At 41.0% G+C, this 18782-nt stretch overlaps 1 protein-coding gene across 4 annotated transcripts in view; it reads left to right on the forward strand.

Annotated features, from left to right (window-relative positions):
* The window catches only part of ELMOD1 (ELMO domain containing 1), a 67001-nt gene that overhangs the window by 45427 nt on the left and 2792 nt on the right, over positions 1-18782 (forward strand). For 2 of the 4 annotated variants that reach the window (XM_045482670.1, XM_045482668.1), the window contains 5 exons: positions 3782-3915; positions 7064-7132; positions 7639-7662; positions 10781-10831; positions 11954-12087. In XM_045482670.1, coding sequence (XP_045338626.1) covers positions 3782-3915; positions 7064-7132; positions 7639-7662; positions 10781-10831; positions 11954-12087 — 412 coding nt within the window. The remainder of the gene's footprint in view (positions 1-3781; positions 3916-7063; positions 7133-7638; positions 7663-10780; positions 10832-11953; positions 12088-18782) is intronic. The other 2 variants (XM_045482671.1, XM_045482669.1) reach the window with 1 other exon arrangement.

Genomic DNA, 18782 nt, shown 5'->3' on the forward strand with positions numbered 1-18782 from the left:
CAGTGTCAAAGTGAAGTAATTGGAGAGTGACCATACGGCTACCAAAGCCTAAAATATTTAATATCTGGCCCTTTACAGACAAAGTATGCCAACCTCTGATTTAGAAGCTCTGGTAATATATTAGCCATATTGTTTAAGTGCTCTGACTTATAAATGTGGGAGACCATGATCAGTGCTTATACTCAGAGTCTTAAAGTATAAAAAAATCTGGATTTTAGGATCATTTAAACATTGGCTGAGATGAAAATGAAAAACATCACCTTATGTTCACACAGCACTGTCCATATGAGCTATTCAAATGGACATTTCTATTACACATTTGCTAAACCACATAAATAAAAAAGGGAAATTTTTATGTGGATTCATGTTCCTAATAGAAAAAAATATAGCCTAGAATTGAAAGATCCTCTCTTGTTGGGAAGAGATAATCCCATGGTGGCCTTGGTGAGAAGCGGCTTCTCCTCGAATGAATGGGTGGACAAACGGCCTTGTCCTTGTTCTTCTCTTTTTTAAGTGTCTAAGTACTTTGGGAGAGAGAGAGAGAATGCAAGCTGTCAGTGCAGAGCCCAATGCAGGGCTCGACCTCATGAACCGTGAGACCATGACCTGAGCTGAAATCAAGAGTTGTATGCTTAACAAACTGAGCCCCGAGCACCCCTGCCTTGCTGTTCTGCAGCAGACCTAAGTAAGACAAGGACAAAGTGCTGAAACAAGCTTGTGTCAAAGGCTCAGTGCGAAGAGAACAGAGTTCAGCAGAGCCAGGGCCGTGACAGAGGACGGTGTGACTCAGAGTGCAGCTTCCACACCCAACTTGGCATCTGGCACAGGAACCACCCTCTCTGTCTCTGGTCTCCTGCCCTGGCAAGTGGCTTTGTAGTAACTCCACTCCCAACAGCACAGTTTAGACGGCTGAGTTCCCCAGAGCACCCCTCACCAGAGGCCCACTGCCCTCATTCAGATTTCTGGTCAGCTCCCGACATGCCAGAAATGACCTCATCCTTCAGGGCCACCCTGCCTCCTACCCTTACTTTTTCAGAGAATAGCCTGTCTATCGGAAGAGAATCCAGTAGCTCAAGTATTCTCACAGGAAATACACCCATGGTAGCACTTTATATAAGTACTTTAGCATAATCGACTTTTCATTTTCTGAGAAAGTGACCCTTATTAAAGCAGACAGGATTAAGAACATAATTAAGAACACTTTTTAGCCATTAGTCCAATCTGTCGTGATACATAAAATTATTGAAGTGGAATTTCTTTTTTTTTTTTTTTTAATTTTCTTAACGTTTACTTATTTTTGAGACAGAGAGAGACAGAGCATGAATGGGGGAGGGGCAGAGAGAGAGGGAGACACAGAATCGGAAGCAGGCTCCAGGCTCCGAGCTGTCAGCACAGAGCCCGATGCGGGGCTCCAACTCACGGACCGCGAGATCGTGACCTGAGCCGAAGTCGGACGCTTAACCGACTGAGCCACTCATGCACCCTGGAATTTCTTTTTTAAGCATTTTATTATTCAAACTTCTTACTCCCCTAAACTAAGTATTGCCCCAATGAATGAGGTTTATAACCTACCTATAGAAATGAAATGTTTGCTTTTGCCATTTCACTCTACTCACTCAAGTGAAACCAGAGATTTTTAAACTGTGTAGGGCCCTGAGATTACTTCAAATTATTAGTCAAATGAATGTGATGAGCTTTACAAACTGTTTCCCTTTGTTCTTGCTTTTTTCATTGTGATAGCAATCAAATCAGTTCCTAGAGGAAAAAGAGACCTTTTCTCTCATTTTTTAGTACTCTTTTGTTGAACTCAAACATTTTCTGTCTTGATGAATGCAGAGCACTGGCAAATTCTCATCTGGGTGTTATAAGACGATTTCTCATGCTCATGTTTGCTACTTTGCTTTCAAGGGTGATAGATATACTTTCTTTCCTCTGAAATTTTTCTCTCAACCTTTATTTATTTTTTATATGTTTATTTATTGGCGGGGAGGGGGGCAGAGAGTGAGGGAAAGAGAGAAAATCCCAAGCAGCCCCCAGGCTCAGCACCAAGCCCAACATGGGGCTGGATCTCACAAACCTTGACATCATGACCTGAGCCAAAATCAAGAGTCAGACACTTAACCAACTGAGCCGCCCAGGAGCCCCTCTCATAGTTCAGACTGCATCCATCTGTTGTGCTACTAACATAATGTATCCCTTGAATTCTATCTTTTTGGTTAGTGTTTCCCTTCACTGAATATTACATTCTATACTGTGTCACATATGTGACAATTTACTATAAAGGAAGCTGCTTGTGTATTACTGTTCTCTATAGGATTTAAAATCCACATAACATAGAAAAAACAATTTCGAAGCTGAATTATGGAGGTGCCTGGGTGGCTCAGTCAGTTGAGTGTCCGACTTCAGCTCAGATCATGGCAGATCAGCTGTCAGCCTGTCAGTGCAGAGCCCACTTTGGATCCTCTGTCACCCTCTTTCCATGCCCCTCCCCTGCTCATGCTCTCTCAAAAAATAAAAAACATTTTTAAAAAGTTATGTCTGAAATACTAATATGAAAATTTTACATTTGTATTTGTCCCTGTCATAATAAAGATAAAATATAAAGTATTATTAATAGTCTAAAAGTAAATTTGCTTATATGCCCATCTCTATGTATTTGAACTAATAGTGTGAGCATTATGTATTTATACGGCTGTAGGTCTCTTTCTCAAGTAATAGTATGTGCTAAATCTATCTTTCTATAGAAAACCTAGAAAAATAGAACCAGTTTAAGAAGAGCATCATGTTTAAAGTTTGTATTTGTCAATTAATATATAACTGGAATCAAAATTCCCTTTGGTAACTCTGAAAAATGGTCATATATTTTGAGGTTTGTTCACGAACATGACTGATCTTCCTTCATCCAGTAGATGACACTTAGATGTCATCTACTTAGTAGATGACTTACTGTCCCCTCTGTTATAGGTGAGAAATGAAACTCAAGTCAGCCCACTTTTCTTTTGGTTAATAATGCCACGAAAAATTTTGCTATAGAGTTAGATAGCAATTTTCTGATAATTTAAATAATACATGGCCTCAAATTTTCCCCTTTTTGCCCTTTACCTTCATTCTCTTAAATATTTTTGAGGACCTTTTGTGGGAGATTATATAGTTCTATTTTTTATTAGAAATTAAATCAGGGGCGCCTGGGTGGCGCAGTCGGTTAAGTGTCTGACTTCAGCTCAGGTCATGATCTCGCAGTTCGTGAGTTTGAGCCCCGTGTCGGGCTCTGTGCTGACAGCTCGGAGCCTGGAGCCTCCTTCGGGTTCTGTGTCTCCCTCTCTCTCTGCCCCTCCCCCACTCATGCTTTCTCTGAAAAATGAATACACTTTAAAAATAAATAAATAAATCAGAAAGATGGAAAACGCTAAAATATAGGCGGACACATTCCATAACTACCAGGGTAATGACATCATCACATGTCATGTAGCCTCTGGAAAATTCCACTATATACTCACATAAGAGAGGGAAAAGGCAAATAACCTCTTGGTTTTATTATGACATGGTCTTTACTTCCCAGACGCCTTCAGAAGGTCTTGGAGTCCCTCCCAGGGGCCTTCAGACCACTTTGAGAACTCCTGCCACAGATAACTGAAATATGGTGAAACCTTTAACTATACCATATTTGCATACATTCAGCTTTGTAAAGTTCCTTCTTCAGATACCGAGTACAAGATCTGAGCCAATGGGAAAGAGGATTTGTGTTTGTATCAACAGGCTAATTTTCTGTCTTGTCCTCCAGTTATGGAAATTCTTGAAGCCTAATACTCCACTGGAATCTCGGATTTCTAAGCAATGGTGTGAAATTGGCTTCCAAGGTGATGATCCTAAAACAGATTTTCGAGGAATGGGACTTCTGGGCCTATACAATTTGCAGTAAGTAAATGGAGAAGGGTCAAGTATTAAAAAGTGATGTTGGTGGGGCGCCTGGGTGGCGCAGTCGGTTAAGCGTCCGACTTCAGCCAGGTCACGATCTCGCGATCCGTGAGTTCGAGCCCCGCGTCGGGGTCTGGGCTGATGGCTCAGAGCCTGGAGCCTGTTTCCGATTCTGTGTCTCCCTCTCTCTCTGCCCCTCCCCCGTTCATGCTCTGTCTCTCTCTGTCCCAAAAATAAATAAACGTTGAAAAAAAAAAATTAAAAAAAAAAAAAAAAAAAGTGATGTTGGGGCACCTGGGTGGCTCAGTCGGTTGGGCGGCCGACTTCGGCTCAGGTCATGATCTCATGGTCCGTGAGTTCGAGCCCCACGTCGGGCTCTGTGCTGACGGCTCAGAGCCTGGAGCCTGTTTCAGATTCTGTGTTTCCCTCTCACTCTCTGCCCCTCCCCCACTCATGCCCTGTCTCTCTCTCTGTCAAAAATAAACAAACATTGGGGCGCCTGGGTGGCGCAGTCGGTTAAGCGTCCGACTTCAGCCAGGTCACGATCTCGCGATCCGTGAGTTCGAGCCCCGCGTCAGGCTCTGGGCTGATGGCTCAGAGCCTGGAGCCTGTTTCCGATTCTGTGTCTCCCTCTCTCTCTGCCCCTCCCCCGTTCATGCTCTGTCTCTCTCTGTCCCAAAAATAAATAAACGTTGAAAAAAAAAATTTAAAAAAAAAATAAATAAATAAACATTAAAAAAAAATTTAAAAAGTAATGTTGTGGTCACGTGCAAATGATAAAGTTATTAGTTCCAAAAGCCACCCCGCAGAAAACTCCAAGGAAACACTGACGTCCTCAGGTGACTCAGGTTCCTAAGCGTCGAAGAGGTGCTTTCATGTTCCTTTTCTTTGGCAGACTTTACTGTGTTTTATAAGTGGATCTCGAATGTTTTTATTTTTAATTTTCTTTTACGAAAAGTTGAAGTATGTACAAAACCACACGGAAGACTCGAGAACCCCTTGCGCTGCCCGCGTGCAGTAATCATCAGGGTCCGAAATGCCCACGACGCTCCTTCTTTTGGCAGAAGCAGATTAACGAAAATCCCGTACCATCACTTCACCCTCCTATGGCAATAGGCAGCTCTAAGAAAACCCGTATTAACCTTATGTTAACAGTGACTCCTTGGTGTCATCTGTACCCAGTCCGTATTTCCCAGCTCTCTCAAAAAAGCCAAAAATGTCTTCTTATGGCCGTTTTCTCCTAATCTGGTTCCATACGAGATCCATACACATCGCACTTACTTATTATGTGTCTCCCCATGTACCTTTTCCTTTTGCCCCTCCCCGGGGTCACTAACTTGTGCAAGATTCCAGGTCAGCTATAATGTCCCATGGTCTGGATTTTCTGTTTGCACCGGTACCCTTGGCCTGTATTTCCTGAAAACTGGAGGTATCTGGAAAGGCCTGTGCTGAGTTGGATCAGAGGAATCACAGCCTGATGTCTCCATTGTCAAAGTCCCCCCCATCAGCCCTTTATCTGAGCATCTCATCTTTCACTGATAGTCACTGGACCAGTTAATTAACTGTGTAAAAAGTGCTTTTCCAATCCTGTGATTCTTCCCACAGTTGTTGGCTAGAATTCTGTAAAGACTCAGTTTCCTTCATCAACTATGGTTATTTAGTTTCTCTAAAATAGAGGCAAGACAGATGCTCAATTTTTCTATTTAACTGACAATGTTCAGAGTGAGGAAGGAGTTGGTGCCCTAATTCCCTTGTTAGTGATCAAAAAAAAATTTTTTTTGCTTTGGTTTTTAAGTATCATTTTTAATTCCTGGTTCTTATATGTTTATTATAATTCAAATAATAGTGCTCATCATTTTTTCATGTTTAAATTAAGTCATATGTAGTCATTATTTTTCAAGCCAAAGGGAGTCCTTTTAAGTTGGCTCTTTGTCCTTTGCTACCATCCTATTAGTGAAGATAGTAATGTATTTTTAAAAGAAACTAAGCCTGAGGTGCCTGGGTGGCTCAGTTGGTTAAGTATCTGACTTGAGCTCAGGTCATGGTCTCATGGTTCATAAGTTCGAGCCCCGTGTCGGGCTCTGTGCAGACAGCTCAGAGCCTGGAGCCTGCTTCGGATTCTGTGTCTCCCTCTCTCTCTGCCCCTCCCCCACTCACACTCTGTCTCTCAAAAATAAATAACCATTAAAAATTTTTTAAATAAATAAATAAAATTAAACACCTCTGTAAGATAAGCCACCATAAGCAAAGTGAAAAGACGAGCCAAGGCCGACACTCACATAAGTGACAGAGGATCCCGATCTGTACAGTTACTTACTTGTCTGAAGACATCTTTAGATATGCTGGACCAAAAAACCAGGAAACCTAGATGGCCAACAAAGTATGAAAAAAGGCTCAATTTCATTAATAATGAAACTATGTATCAAAACTGCTGACTGTGGTTTGAACTTTTCTGAGAGAAAATTCAAGAGCTTGTTTTAGGCTTCCGATTTATGTGGGAAATACGTACACATGAAATTAAACAACATTGCTAGCATTTTATTCTGTTACTGCCATTATGAAGTACTTTCTGTGATGCGTTTTAGAAGGTATGTCACTTTGTGTATTTTTAGGAAATTTCCCTTTAGGAAATTTGCCCTTTGCCCCCAGGGTGGCATTTTGCTTTTAGCACCAGGAGATATTGTCCATCCATCCAGAATTCAAATACCCCGCGGCTATCCTCCAAGAAGAATGCACTTGAAACACATGGTCTCTCACCTCCTCTATTCTCTTCCTCTCTCGGCCCCTTGGCCTTCGCAGCCCCTCCGCGTGTCCCTCCCTTCAGGCCACTTCTGCCTTCCGAGGAGCCTCATTCCGCCCGCCTTGTCCATAACCCTTCTTACTACAAACATCCTTTGCTCCCTGGGGAAATGCAATGATCGTAACTCAAATTTCAAACCTACCAGATACATTCCTAAATCTAAGTGGGTTTTACAACTACCCTACTGTACTGTCATTATATTTGGGAAATTCTGTTATGAAAAGCTGTCTCTTCCCTGGAAGAGCTGAAACAAGTGGTAAACTCGGAGTGCAGCACGCCCCAACACTGGATTAAAACGAGTGCATCAGGCAGGAACAGAGCTGTGGTTTTCTTTCCCTCCAACCGCAGGTATTTTGCGGAAAGGGACGCCGCGGCAGCCCAGCAGGTCCTCTCCGACTCTCTTCATCCAAAATGCAGGTAATTGCTGAAAATCAAAGCTGGACGAGGCTTACGGATTAGGCAGAAGGAACTTCTCCTTCACGGATAGGTCGGTGAGATTGTCAGGAGCGTCACCCCACCGGAAGTGAGGCTTCAAGCTCTTTCAAATGAGCCCTCTGGACAAATACTGAATAGGAGGGTTAAACCTGCAGGTACTCAATCCCTCCTGGGATTCAGGAGGCAAAGTGGCACCGTGCGTGCGAGTGAGATAAGTATTTAAAGGACTGATAACAGTGCTGGTGCCCAGAGGATTAAAGAGGCGGGCGTGGAAGAAGGAGAGAGAGGAGTCTGGAAGCAGTATTTCAGAGACCAGGGAGCATGATGGGGGAACAGAGGGGAGAGTGGGAGTCATGAAGTCAGGGGCCCAGTGAGAAAGTCTAGAATGCTGAGGCTTTTTTAGTTTTCTTGGTAAAAATCTAGAGTCTAAATATTTTACATTTTCATTTACCTTCCTAAACTTTTTTTCTTTAACTGATTACATGAAGGGATATCACTAAAGAGGAAACAAGGTATTTTTTGTTTGCTTTTGTGTTTTGTTGCTTTTATTTCATTTTAGAATAAGTATTAGTAAGAATTTTAACAGCAGTACAAATTCATGAAAAATTTTTCAAAAAAAAAAAAAAACATTTCCCAACTTTTTATCTAATATACTTCATTATATGTGGGTTGAAGGAAAACCACGGTAGACAAACCCAACAGAAAATTTCAAACAGCCCTCCATGGCCATGGCTCTATCTGGTTGCAGAAGCATGTCGAACACTCTGCCTCAGGGCTGAACACATCTCCACACGTGCTCCGACCTCATATCCTCCCCAGAGAGGGACATTTTACGTGGGAGTTTTGTTGCACAGAGCAATTCTGCTCTTCGAGTCATCTATTTCTAATTTCGTTATTAAATGTTTAAGTCTTATAAACAGTAGTTATTATATACATTTACTGTATGTAAGCAGTTCTGAAATTTTGCAGCCATGTGTTTGTATCACTTCTCTCTCCTCAGCATGCCAAGTTGCTTGTTAGTGTTCGTATTTAATAAATAAATGCAAAATTTTATCAGACCATTCTCAAAAATTCAAAAACAGGTTGACTTTGCCCCCACCACCTTACTATTATACTTATTCTAGCTTCATTTGCCTCAGGTTCATTAAATAACACTGTACTTTCTGATTTATATTTATAATCTTTTTATAAATTACATTTTCATTTTTTTTTACCTTTTACTTACTTTGGGAAAAACAGTAAAATCACTTAGCTCTTTCCTGATGTATCACAGGGTTAAAATCAAGCTATTTTAATTTTTTAACTATATTTTCTGAATTGCCTATTTCTGTAATGTAGACACCCTGCACTCCGTCTAATTAAAATTGTCTGGGGAGTCTGCACATAGACTCAGGTATTCCCCAAAGACCATCAGCAAACAACACATGAATCCTCCATGGTCTTTGGGAAGTGACAAGAAGCTTAAAATATTTTTGGATTAATCATTAAAAGGTGATGAATTTTATCTGTGAGACATTCTCAAAGAAAGACTTTATATAGTTTTCTCTCTTGTGTCAGCCAGCAGAGAGGACGTATTTGAGAGTTTGTGTGAATACTCTTATTTAAGAAGAGACGTGTGTGTGTGTGTGTGTGTGTGTGTATACATGTACCTAAAGCTACCGTGCTTTTGTCCCTTAAGCTATCATAAAATTGAGGAGATGATGTGCAAATATTAATCACTTCAAATTGGTGGTAAATGTCAGTAAACACAAAACAGAATGTTTGGGAAATGCTACTATCCTTCATCAGTGTCAAAAATAGGTATATAATGACGACTTGTGATAGCAATGTAGGTTGTGTGAGGCCCTGAATCTATTAGGCACTCAGCAGCAATCTCTATTAAGGAAAGCTCTCTCCCGTCTATCCTTCAGCAAGCATTACACATCGTTATCATTGCCCTTGTAAACCTCCATCTATTCAGTCCCACAGTAGCTTGAGGGATATAAGTCGATTCAAGTTTACAAGGAGAATTTTGACTGATTATTTGTTGTTGTGTGTTTCTTGAAGAAAGGGATTCATTCCGTTTGGGCCAGGGTATCCTAAGTAATCACGTAAGTGGAAGGCATTTGGCCTTTCTTATATTTCCAATGCACAGAGAGATTTCATTTAACACAGAGACACTGTGCATAAAGCTTCGTTAAGAGAAAACAGGTGCTTATAAATTTGTCTATATAAAGTCTCTTAAATTTCACACCTAATTCATTTTAGTTGGATGTGAGTCTTTTAAGTAAAAATCTCCTCACGCCTTTTTTAGCTGGTTGGTTGATTGGTTAGTACGCGGTTACACTTTAAAAAGAGGTGGCAGGGGCGCCTGGGTGGCTCAGTCGGTTGAGTATCCGACTTCGGCTCAGGTCACGATCTCGCAGTCCGTGAGTTCAAGCCCCGCATCAGGCTCTGGGCTGATGGCTCAGAGCCTGGAGCCTGTTTCCGATTCTGTGTCTCCCTCTCTCTCTGCCCCTCCCCCGTTCATGCTCTGTGTCTCTCTGTCTCAAAAATAAATAAATGTTAAAAAAAAAAAAAATTTTTTTTTAAATAAAAAAAAAAAGAGGTGGCATATTTTAACATGAATTAAAGGCAGTTTCTCTGAATTACAGCCAGTCATTTACAGAGTAGAAAGTCCATAGAGTTAAATGTCAACTTTGTATCATGTTTTTGTGGTCTTTCGCTGTGTGTCTTACATGTGTGTCTTTTAGTGTAGTGTTTGCAGTGTATTCTAGAGAACCCTGCTTAGATAGAAGCTAAATGTTCCTAACTCTAGTTTTAAAATGTTATTTAGTTCAAATGCTAACCACATTTTCTAGTGTGAAATGAGGGTTACGTTAGCCACAAAGAAAGTGGGACGTGGGTCCCGCTTACAGAACAGTGGCGGCACGGAGTGGGGGAGAATAGGGAGGACTGCCAAGTCCACAAGCTAAGGGAAGGCAAGGCAGGATTTTCAGAATGCATCTGAGAGGGCCCTCTCTACAGTCTTAGCCAGAAGCCCAGATTATAACACGGATTACGGTGGAACTGCTACAGGTTAGCTGCCTTAGTTTAGCCAGAGGCCTTGCCATAGCACTTGTCAGAGTTTGTAAAGCCTACATATCCTTCCCTCCCCCTCCCTGCCTTCCTTCCCTTCACTAGTTCACTACTTCTTTAATCAATAAACATTTATTTGGCATCTACTGTGAGCCAGACATCACAAATAAGACTGACTAGGATAAATGCCATGAAATAAAACCAAAGGAGATGCAGTGGGGAATCGTGAGAGAGCAAGGGAGCATCAGAAGACACACATCCCAGGCAAAGGTTCATGGAGAAAGTATTGTTTGATAAGTAACAACCCCGTAAAAAAGCCCCTTAATGTTTGGCCTTAAGGACTCTCCCCCACTGCTGGACTATAGGGAATAGGGGATAAGTAGCAGGGCTTTAAAGAATCCCATTTCTGAGATCTACATAAATTATATTGTGGATTTTTAATTGAGAACATTTAAATTGATTAGTGCTTGATAACTGAGTTACAGACATCTAGTCAACAGTTTTAGTATAAGCATTCCAAGAGAACAAGGACCAAGTAGAGATTAAAGCTTATTTCTTTATTCATTTATTCAGCAAATTCAGCAAAGCGGAATGGGAGAAGAAAAGGATGGATAAAGCAATTGGGTGAGTGTGGGATTTCATTCATATATAGAGGTTGTCAGTTGGAACGAGAACCGGAACAAAAATGTCCTAAGGACACTGTAAAGGATGACAAAGATGACGAATGTCCTGATGGAAATATATAACCCAGGTGAACTTTTAAAAGGATGTGTTTATATGTGTTTGGATCTATTTGTATGGTTCTGTGGTACTATTTTTGCCTTTGGCCAAGTGACAATATTTAAAATGTTAAACTATATGCACATGATTTTCAGAAACCATCGTTTAGAATTGCACTTGGTAGTTTTAAGGGTTTTTATCAAGTATCGATTTATTGGATTATATAAATTTACTTTAGAAGTCTTTTTTTAAATTCCCCTTTGCATTCAAAAATATTGCTGAATGGAGAACTCCCTTTTTTAATGTGATGGATTTGTGTTACTCTGAGACTTAAGTACTCAGTTCCACTTAATTTTTGATAGGCATGTAAAAACGGAACTAGGAAATATACCCTGAGTGCTAAGATACTTATTTAAATTCTCCCCCATCTCAAAAGTAATATATAACTCATTATGGAAAATCTAGAAAATATAGGAAAGTAAACAAACAAAAAAAATCACCTCCATCTTATTACTCTAAGATACCATAGTAATATCTGGTGGCATTTCATTCTCGCCTGTTTTTTGTGCATATCTGTGTGTATATAATAAAACCTGGCTTGTTTTATACATAATGTTTCCTACTTAAGTAGTCTTTAGAAATATAGTATTTATTGGCTGTAATATATCATAAGAGATTACCACAACTTATTTCACCAGTCACCTTTTTAAGAATATGTGAATAGCTTCCATGTCTTTGCCATTATAAATAATGCTATAATGAGTACCCTTGGGTATAAAGCTCTTAGTTTCAGATTTTTTTCTCTTATATATTTAGAAATAAAATTACCAAATCAAAGCATATGGATTCTCAATTCCCTTGGTTACATTACTGGTATTTTGATAAGTTATGAAATTCAGGGTAAAGATAGGATAGAGAGGGAAGGCCAACCTTCCACTCTGATATCTTATAAGTCATTTAAAAATTAGGTTATATTTTTCAATGCTTATGTGACACACAGTTGGTTTTGTGGTTTACGCTTTACAGGTACTCATTTGCAATTGTGGGCATCAATATAACTGATCTGGCGTATAATCTACTGGTGAGCGGAGCGCTAAAAACTCACTTCTACAACATTGCCCCAGAAGCTCCAACACTGTCTCATTTCCAGCAAACATTTTGTAAGTGTCCTACTGCTTAAACAGCAATATAGTTTCTATGGAACACTCTACGCAAGGGGCAAAGCAGAGAGATCTTTGCACTTTGGCTGCTTTGGGGTCTTTGAAGTTCCCCTTTGGTTTTGATTTTGTTGTCTTCTTCTTAAAATCCAACAGTAATATTTGCAGGCATCATGGATTTTTCTCTTTCCCAGCTCTTGCTTAATATTCGGGCTATCAGCTTCCGGTCTGGATGTCTCCCTCCCTCTGATCCAGCATGGCACAGCACTTAAGAGCCTGGGTTCTGAAGACAGCCTGAGTTGACTCCTGGGTCTATGCTTACCAGACTCTCTAAGCCTTAGTTATGGCATCTATAAGATGAGTCCTTTCCTTATAGAGTTGCCATGAAGATAAAGTGAGATAATGGATACAAACTTTTTATTAGCCAGTTCCACACTTGGTGCTCAGGGAGCACAAGAGGGAGTGCTGGTTTCGTGGGTGATACTGAGAGTTGGTAGCGTTGCCACTGGTATTACTCTTCCCGCTTTCCCTACTACTGCCACAGAGGGAAGATGTGTAGCCCCCCCGGATTAGATGCTGCAGAGGTAAGTATGAATGAGGGGTATGCTCTGGAGTTGCAGTTATACTGAGGTTTCAGAAGATAAAGACCAAGATGATATGACAGAGCCCTGGAACGTTTTTCTCCATTCTTAGAGACACAATCCTAAAATCTGAATGTCATTACGATCCTTGAGGGCCAGACACAGACTGATTTGGAGGAACATGGAAAGATGTTCTAAGTCATCAAGCAACTCAGGCAGTTTAAAGGAAAAATGTCATCTAAACCATTTACACCACGCTTGCTGCACTGAGGGCCTTGTACCCAGGATTTCTTAGCAAAAAAAAAAAAAAAAATTCTAAGTTTTTCCTCTATTTTATATTTCTTTCAGCTCTTCTTTTCTGCTAATTTGCTAAGCAGTTCTGCCACTCTAAGTATGGTTAAGACACAGATGCTCATCTCAAATCCACCGCAGGGGCATGCTGGTCCCCACTTCATTTTTACAATGTGACAGAATTAACAGCAATTTATTTTCTCTAAACTCCTAAATTAATAGTGATTCTATTATCTAGCATTTTGTCTTTTTAAATATCTGCTTAATCAGGACTTCTGGTTAATGATGGCATACTTAATGCATTTATTATGCTCCCTTTTAAAACTTCACTGAAATTGGGGTGCCTCGGTGGCTCAGTCGGTTAAGCATCCGACTTCTGCTCAGGTCATGATCTCACAGTCCGTGATTTTGAGCCCTGCGTCGGGCTCTATGCTGACAGCTTGGAGCCTGGAGCCTGCTTCAGATTCTGTGTCTCCCTCTCTCTGACCCTCCCCAGTTCATGCTCTATCCTTCTCTGTCTCAAAAATAAATAAACATGAAAACAAATTTTTTTTAACTTCACTGAAGTTAATGTAGAAGGATTTTTTTCCAAGAAAGCATGAAAGGACAGGAAAAATCAAGAAGTAAGCAATAAAAACCTCATTTTAGAAACTGGAAAACAGATTAAGTGATAACTGATTTAGCAGTCCTGAGAAAATAAATCCCAAACAGGTAGTGTGGAAAGGTAAGAAGCAACCTGATTTACTCCACAGGACCTCCCAGGAGGTTCAGGAAGCCTATCACAGGAATGAAGTGAAGAGAATTTTCAAAGACAAAGGTGAAGGAAAAGCTCCAGGTGATATCTGTGCAGCAGGATGAGAATATTAAATCTAGACTTTAATAGGTCAGAACGCTCTGACAGCAACTCTTTGAAGAATATAAAACTGATGGGAGTGTCTAACCTTGTTTGAACACACTGCAAAGATACTGGCCTGGTTTGGAGTGAAGTTGGTGAAAACTACGCAAATAAACAGAGAGGGCAGTTGGTAATACCACACAAAGGAAATTGTCAGGAAACACGTGATAATGTGGTTGGAATTGGGTGAAAGAGAGTGAAATCTTCATCTTCTTCCAAAAAATTCACGCAATGGAAATCACATTGTATACGGTCATGGAAGTCGATGATCAAAATAATCAGCAAAAAAGATGAAATGTTCCTTTAGGGAAGCAGTCAGTAAGGCAGGAAGTGCTGCTGGGTTTTGTTTAGTTTTTGTAACAAGACTTGTTAAACTGTATGACTCTAAACTATATGCATGTATAACTTAGATAAAAATCAAGAGCAAATTTAAAAATACACATACTTTATGATTGGTTAATAGTGGAAAATGGCAGCCCCTCAAATATATGATTATAGCTCCTACTCTGACAATTAGGTGATTATATTCAGTCTGACCATTTCTGGCAGATACTGAAGTTTTACTACAGATTGGGTTCTGTGCATCTAAAAAAAATTAATGAAAACATACTGGGAAGGATTTTGTGATTGGGAAGTAAAGATACTGTTTTTAAGAAGTGAAAAGGCTCAGGGTGCCTGGGTGGCTCAGATGGTTAAGCATCTGATTTCAGCTCAGGTCATGATCTCACAGCTTGTGAGTTTGAGCCCCATGTCAGGCTCTGTGCCTGACAGCTCAGAGCCTGGAACCTACTTCTGATTCTGTGTCTCCCTCTCTCTCTGCCCCTCCCAGGCTTGTGCTCTCTTTCTCTCTCTCAAAACTAAACATTAAAAAAAATTTTTTTTGATTAAAAAGACTTATGGCTGACACAGCTCACTCAGTCTGGGAGTCAAGGAAAACTTGCCAAAACAGAATGACTTTTAGTTTTAGGCATTCTGAGGGTGAGTTTCTGTTGGGAAATCCTCACAGAGGTGAACAGTGGGCACTCCAACGTAAGGCCCTGGAACTCTGAGGAATTACAAGTCCAGATTTGGGATTCATCAGCATTGAGAAGAAAATCAGAGCCACACAGTGGGGGTGCTCTGGCAGGAGAAAATCAAAATGAGAATCATAGGAATTGGCATTTAAGGACAGGCATTTTGTTGTTTGTATGCACTACTGTATCCTCAGCAAAGAGCCTGGGAGAGTAGGTGCTCAGTAGATATTGGTTGGTTGGATGGTTGGTTGGTTGGTTGGTTGGCTGGTTGGTTGGTTGGTTGGTTGGATGGATGGATGGTTGGATAGATGGATGGATGGATGGACGGACGGACGGATGGATGGTTGGATGGATGGATGGTTGGTTGGATGGATGGATGGACGGACGGATGGATGGATGGATGGATGGATGGACGGTTGGATGGATGGATGGTTGGATGGTTGGACGGATGGATGGTTGGACGGATGGATGGTTGGATGGATGGATGGATGGATGGATGGATGGATGGATGGTTGGATGGATGGATGGATGGTTGGATGGATGGATGGATGGATGGTTGGATGGTTGGATGGATGGATGGATGGATGGTTGGATGGTTGGATGGATGGATGGTTGGATGGATAGATGGATGGATGGATGGATGGGTGGAGAGGAAGCTAAAATAAAGGATAATGTCTTTTGTAGAAGAAAGGGAGCTTAGCTCCACACTGAACATGGAGCCTGCTTAAGATTCTCTCTTTCTCTGTCTTTCTCTTTCCACCCCTTCCCTCTGCCCCCTCTGCAGCTCTCTTTCTCTCACACACACACTTTCTCTTTCTCTTAAAAAAAAGAAAGAAAAGAAAAGAAAAAAGAAAAGGAAAGGAAATCTAGTTTCTCATGAAAAATTTAGCTTTTGGCCTTAACTGACAGGTTTTCAAGAGAACCCTAGCCAGGGTAAGTGGCATGCAGTAGGGTTACTCATTTCCCAAGGCCCTCACCAGTTTTTCAGAAAGCACACAATCCCCCTGTGAACTGGGGTATACGCAGAGGGACTCACACCTCTTCAGAGGAAGCACCCTGTGCCCTGAATTCATTGTCCCTCCATCGGACAAGAGCAGTTCTGCACGTTTCCTCTGTAATATTCTTGCAATTACTTGTGTCCTTGCTTATGTGTATGCTGTCTACTAACTGAATGCAGCGAAGCAAAACCAAGATACATTCAAGCAACAACAAATACACTGCAGGCTTGGGCTGGAAAGCCAAATTAGTATTCTAAACAGGTATTTCATCTAGGTGAAAAATGTAAGAGAATAATAGCTCTATCATTCTGACTTTATAGTATTCAGCGAATACTGCACTACAAGGCAGTATGCTACGAAAACTGCATTCAGTCTAAAGCTTCCCTGAAATGAAGCAAGGTGAGGTGTCATGAGCACAAGGAAAAGTACAGTGACCAGAAAAGGAAAAAGAATGATCTTTCCTTTGACCTTCAGAAGCGACTATTCAGTAAGAGTAAGAACCAGAGGAAGAGGGTCCACTGGAAGAGGCAGCAGGTACAGTGGTGGAGAGTCAGCCAACTTCAGGTTCTGGCTTCCAGCTTCCAGCTGTATTGTGGGATTGTACATCATTTAAATACCTTTTCTAAGCCCAATGTTCTCATCCATAAAACGAAGCTATATCTGCACTGCCTACTCCACAAAGCTGTTGTGAGAATTAAGAAACTATAAGCAATAGTCTGGCCTCTGTTTCCTCCCTCTGCTTTCCACACCATTTTGTTAGCTTTCTCAGCTAATAAATCATCACTGGCAATTGTCTACCTGAGTGTCTCTTCCAAGAGGTAGAGAATTGGGGGACACAGGAACTCTACCTTTTTCTTGTATCTGTTGCATATGTGTTACCTGGCAGATGAGCCAACTGGCCAGCTGACTGAATGGATATAGGAACACTCTGTTCATATAACAATGAGTTGAGTTTTACAAGTATCATGTGTACCCTGGAAGCCAAGCCACCATTTCTGCATTTTGATTCAAATCATGTTATACAGTCACTATTCTCCTGATGGGACAGCTTCACTTTTGTAGCTTCTTAAGAGGAAGGATCCTGAGAGTGGGGTCAGATTGTTAACCACCCACCTCTAGTCTTATCCTTGCCTGTCTTTAAAACCTTTCAAAATGTCTTTCTGTAACTGCATTTAAGGTAGAAAAATGGGGAAACCAAATGGGTCTGCATTCTTCTAACACTCTGAGCTACACAAGATCACCTTAGAGTCAGTTGCCATCATACCAGCACATTGTAGAGAAGAGTGAATATTTTCATGTGTCTGATGAGAAAGTAAATTCTTCATTAGAAGATGATTTTCCCAGTGCCTGTTCATTGTTGTTGATAAGGATAAAGACCGTATAACTCATGAGATACTGATAAGATGCTTTTAGCTGATTATGTATAATTTTAATTCGAAGTATTAGAAGTCTGACTCTACAAAACAACTCAGGCACATTTACTTGAGCTCAGAGGCTAAGTCAGGAAGATTATGTATATTATATAGCACAGGAGGAAGAAATTATAAATTATCATAAGATTTCACATAGAACCACAAAAAAATATAACATTTAGAAAAAAGCCAAAGGAACTTAAAAAGATGGCATCTTCTAGAACAATGGATCTGAAACTTTAGTGACCTGAGACTCATCGTACTCAACCGCGGTTGAATCTGAGAGGTCTGCATTTTTAAAAAGTACCTCATAACATTCTCAGGATACTTCAGGACTTTGCCCAGTCACTGAAATGGACACATGATTGAATTCTTTTGGATGAATAAGATATTGAGATTAGAGGAAACAACTTCCTCTTGATGTGCATGAAAACAACCAGAATAATAAGCAGGCTCCTGATCATGGCCTGTGAGAAATGGTGAGGAGAAATAGGGATGCTTAGTCTAGAAAAGAGAGAAGTTCTGGGGCGCCTGGGTGGTGCAGTCGGTTAAGCGTCCGACTTCAGCCAGGTCACGATCTCGCGGTCCGTGAGTTCGAGCCCCGCGTCGGGCTCTGGGCTGATGGCTCAGAGCCTGGAGCCTGTTTCCGATTCTGTGTCTCCCTCTCTCTCTGCCCCTCCCCCGTTCATGCTCTGTCTCTCTCTGTCCCAAAAATAAATAAACGTTGAAAAAAAAAAAAAAAAAGAGAAGTTCAGGGCATTAAGAGACACTTCAAATATTTGAGTTGGAGAAGGACTGAATTTGTTCCAAGAAATACAGGGTAACAGATTTTGGCCCAGTGTAAGGAAAATCCCTTTAAAAACCAGGTTCTTCATCCATGGGACAGGCTAATGTCGGCATTGTCACCAGAAGAGCTCAAGGCCGGAAGCTGCCTCGGGGAATCCAAGCAGCAGATAGAGTAGGATGGATAGGACTGCTCCTGGGATTGCTGATCTGGGGTTTCCCAGATGTGATCAGGTTTCCTTAACAGTGGCAGTGGGCCCTGGGCTGTGTGACCCAGAGGCCTTTGAGTCAGCACGGATGTGTGTCCCCATGGAGAGATGTTAAAAACAGTCACATCAGTTATGTGTGGAGGGCCCGATATAAATCTAATCCTAAAAGAAATGCCATGGTCAATCCCCACAAAAAGCAAACCAAATTTTCTCCCTCCTTACTACCTTTCTTCCTGTAGTTGTAGAGAGACTATATACTTAAAGAGGTATGTGCATCTTTAACAGCATAATGAATGAGAAACCAGGGAAGTTTGTGCAAGTGGACCAATATCTGGAAGTGTGTGTTGGGGGTGGAAGGAAGGTCACTTCTAATTTTGTATTACAGCAAGATAGGGTAGAGATTTTTAAAAATCTGTTTGTGGACCAATGTTCAAGGTTTTCTCGTCAGTTGCTAGTTAATAAATAGAAAAACAAATGGCTTTAATTTTTACTTTTTACTATTAGGACTTAACATGT

The sequence above is a fragment of the Leopardus geoffroyi genome, chromosome D1 (genome assembly GCF_018350155.1).
Source record: "Leopardus geoffroyi isolate Oge1 chromosome D1, O.geoffroyi_Oge1_pat1.0, whole genome shotgun sequence".
Lineage (NCBI taxonomy): Eukaryota > Metazoa > Chordata > Mammalia > Carnivora > Felidae > Leopardus > Leopardus geoffroyi.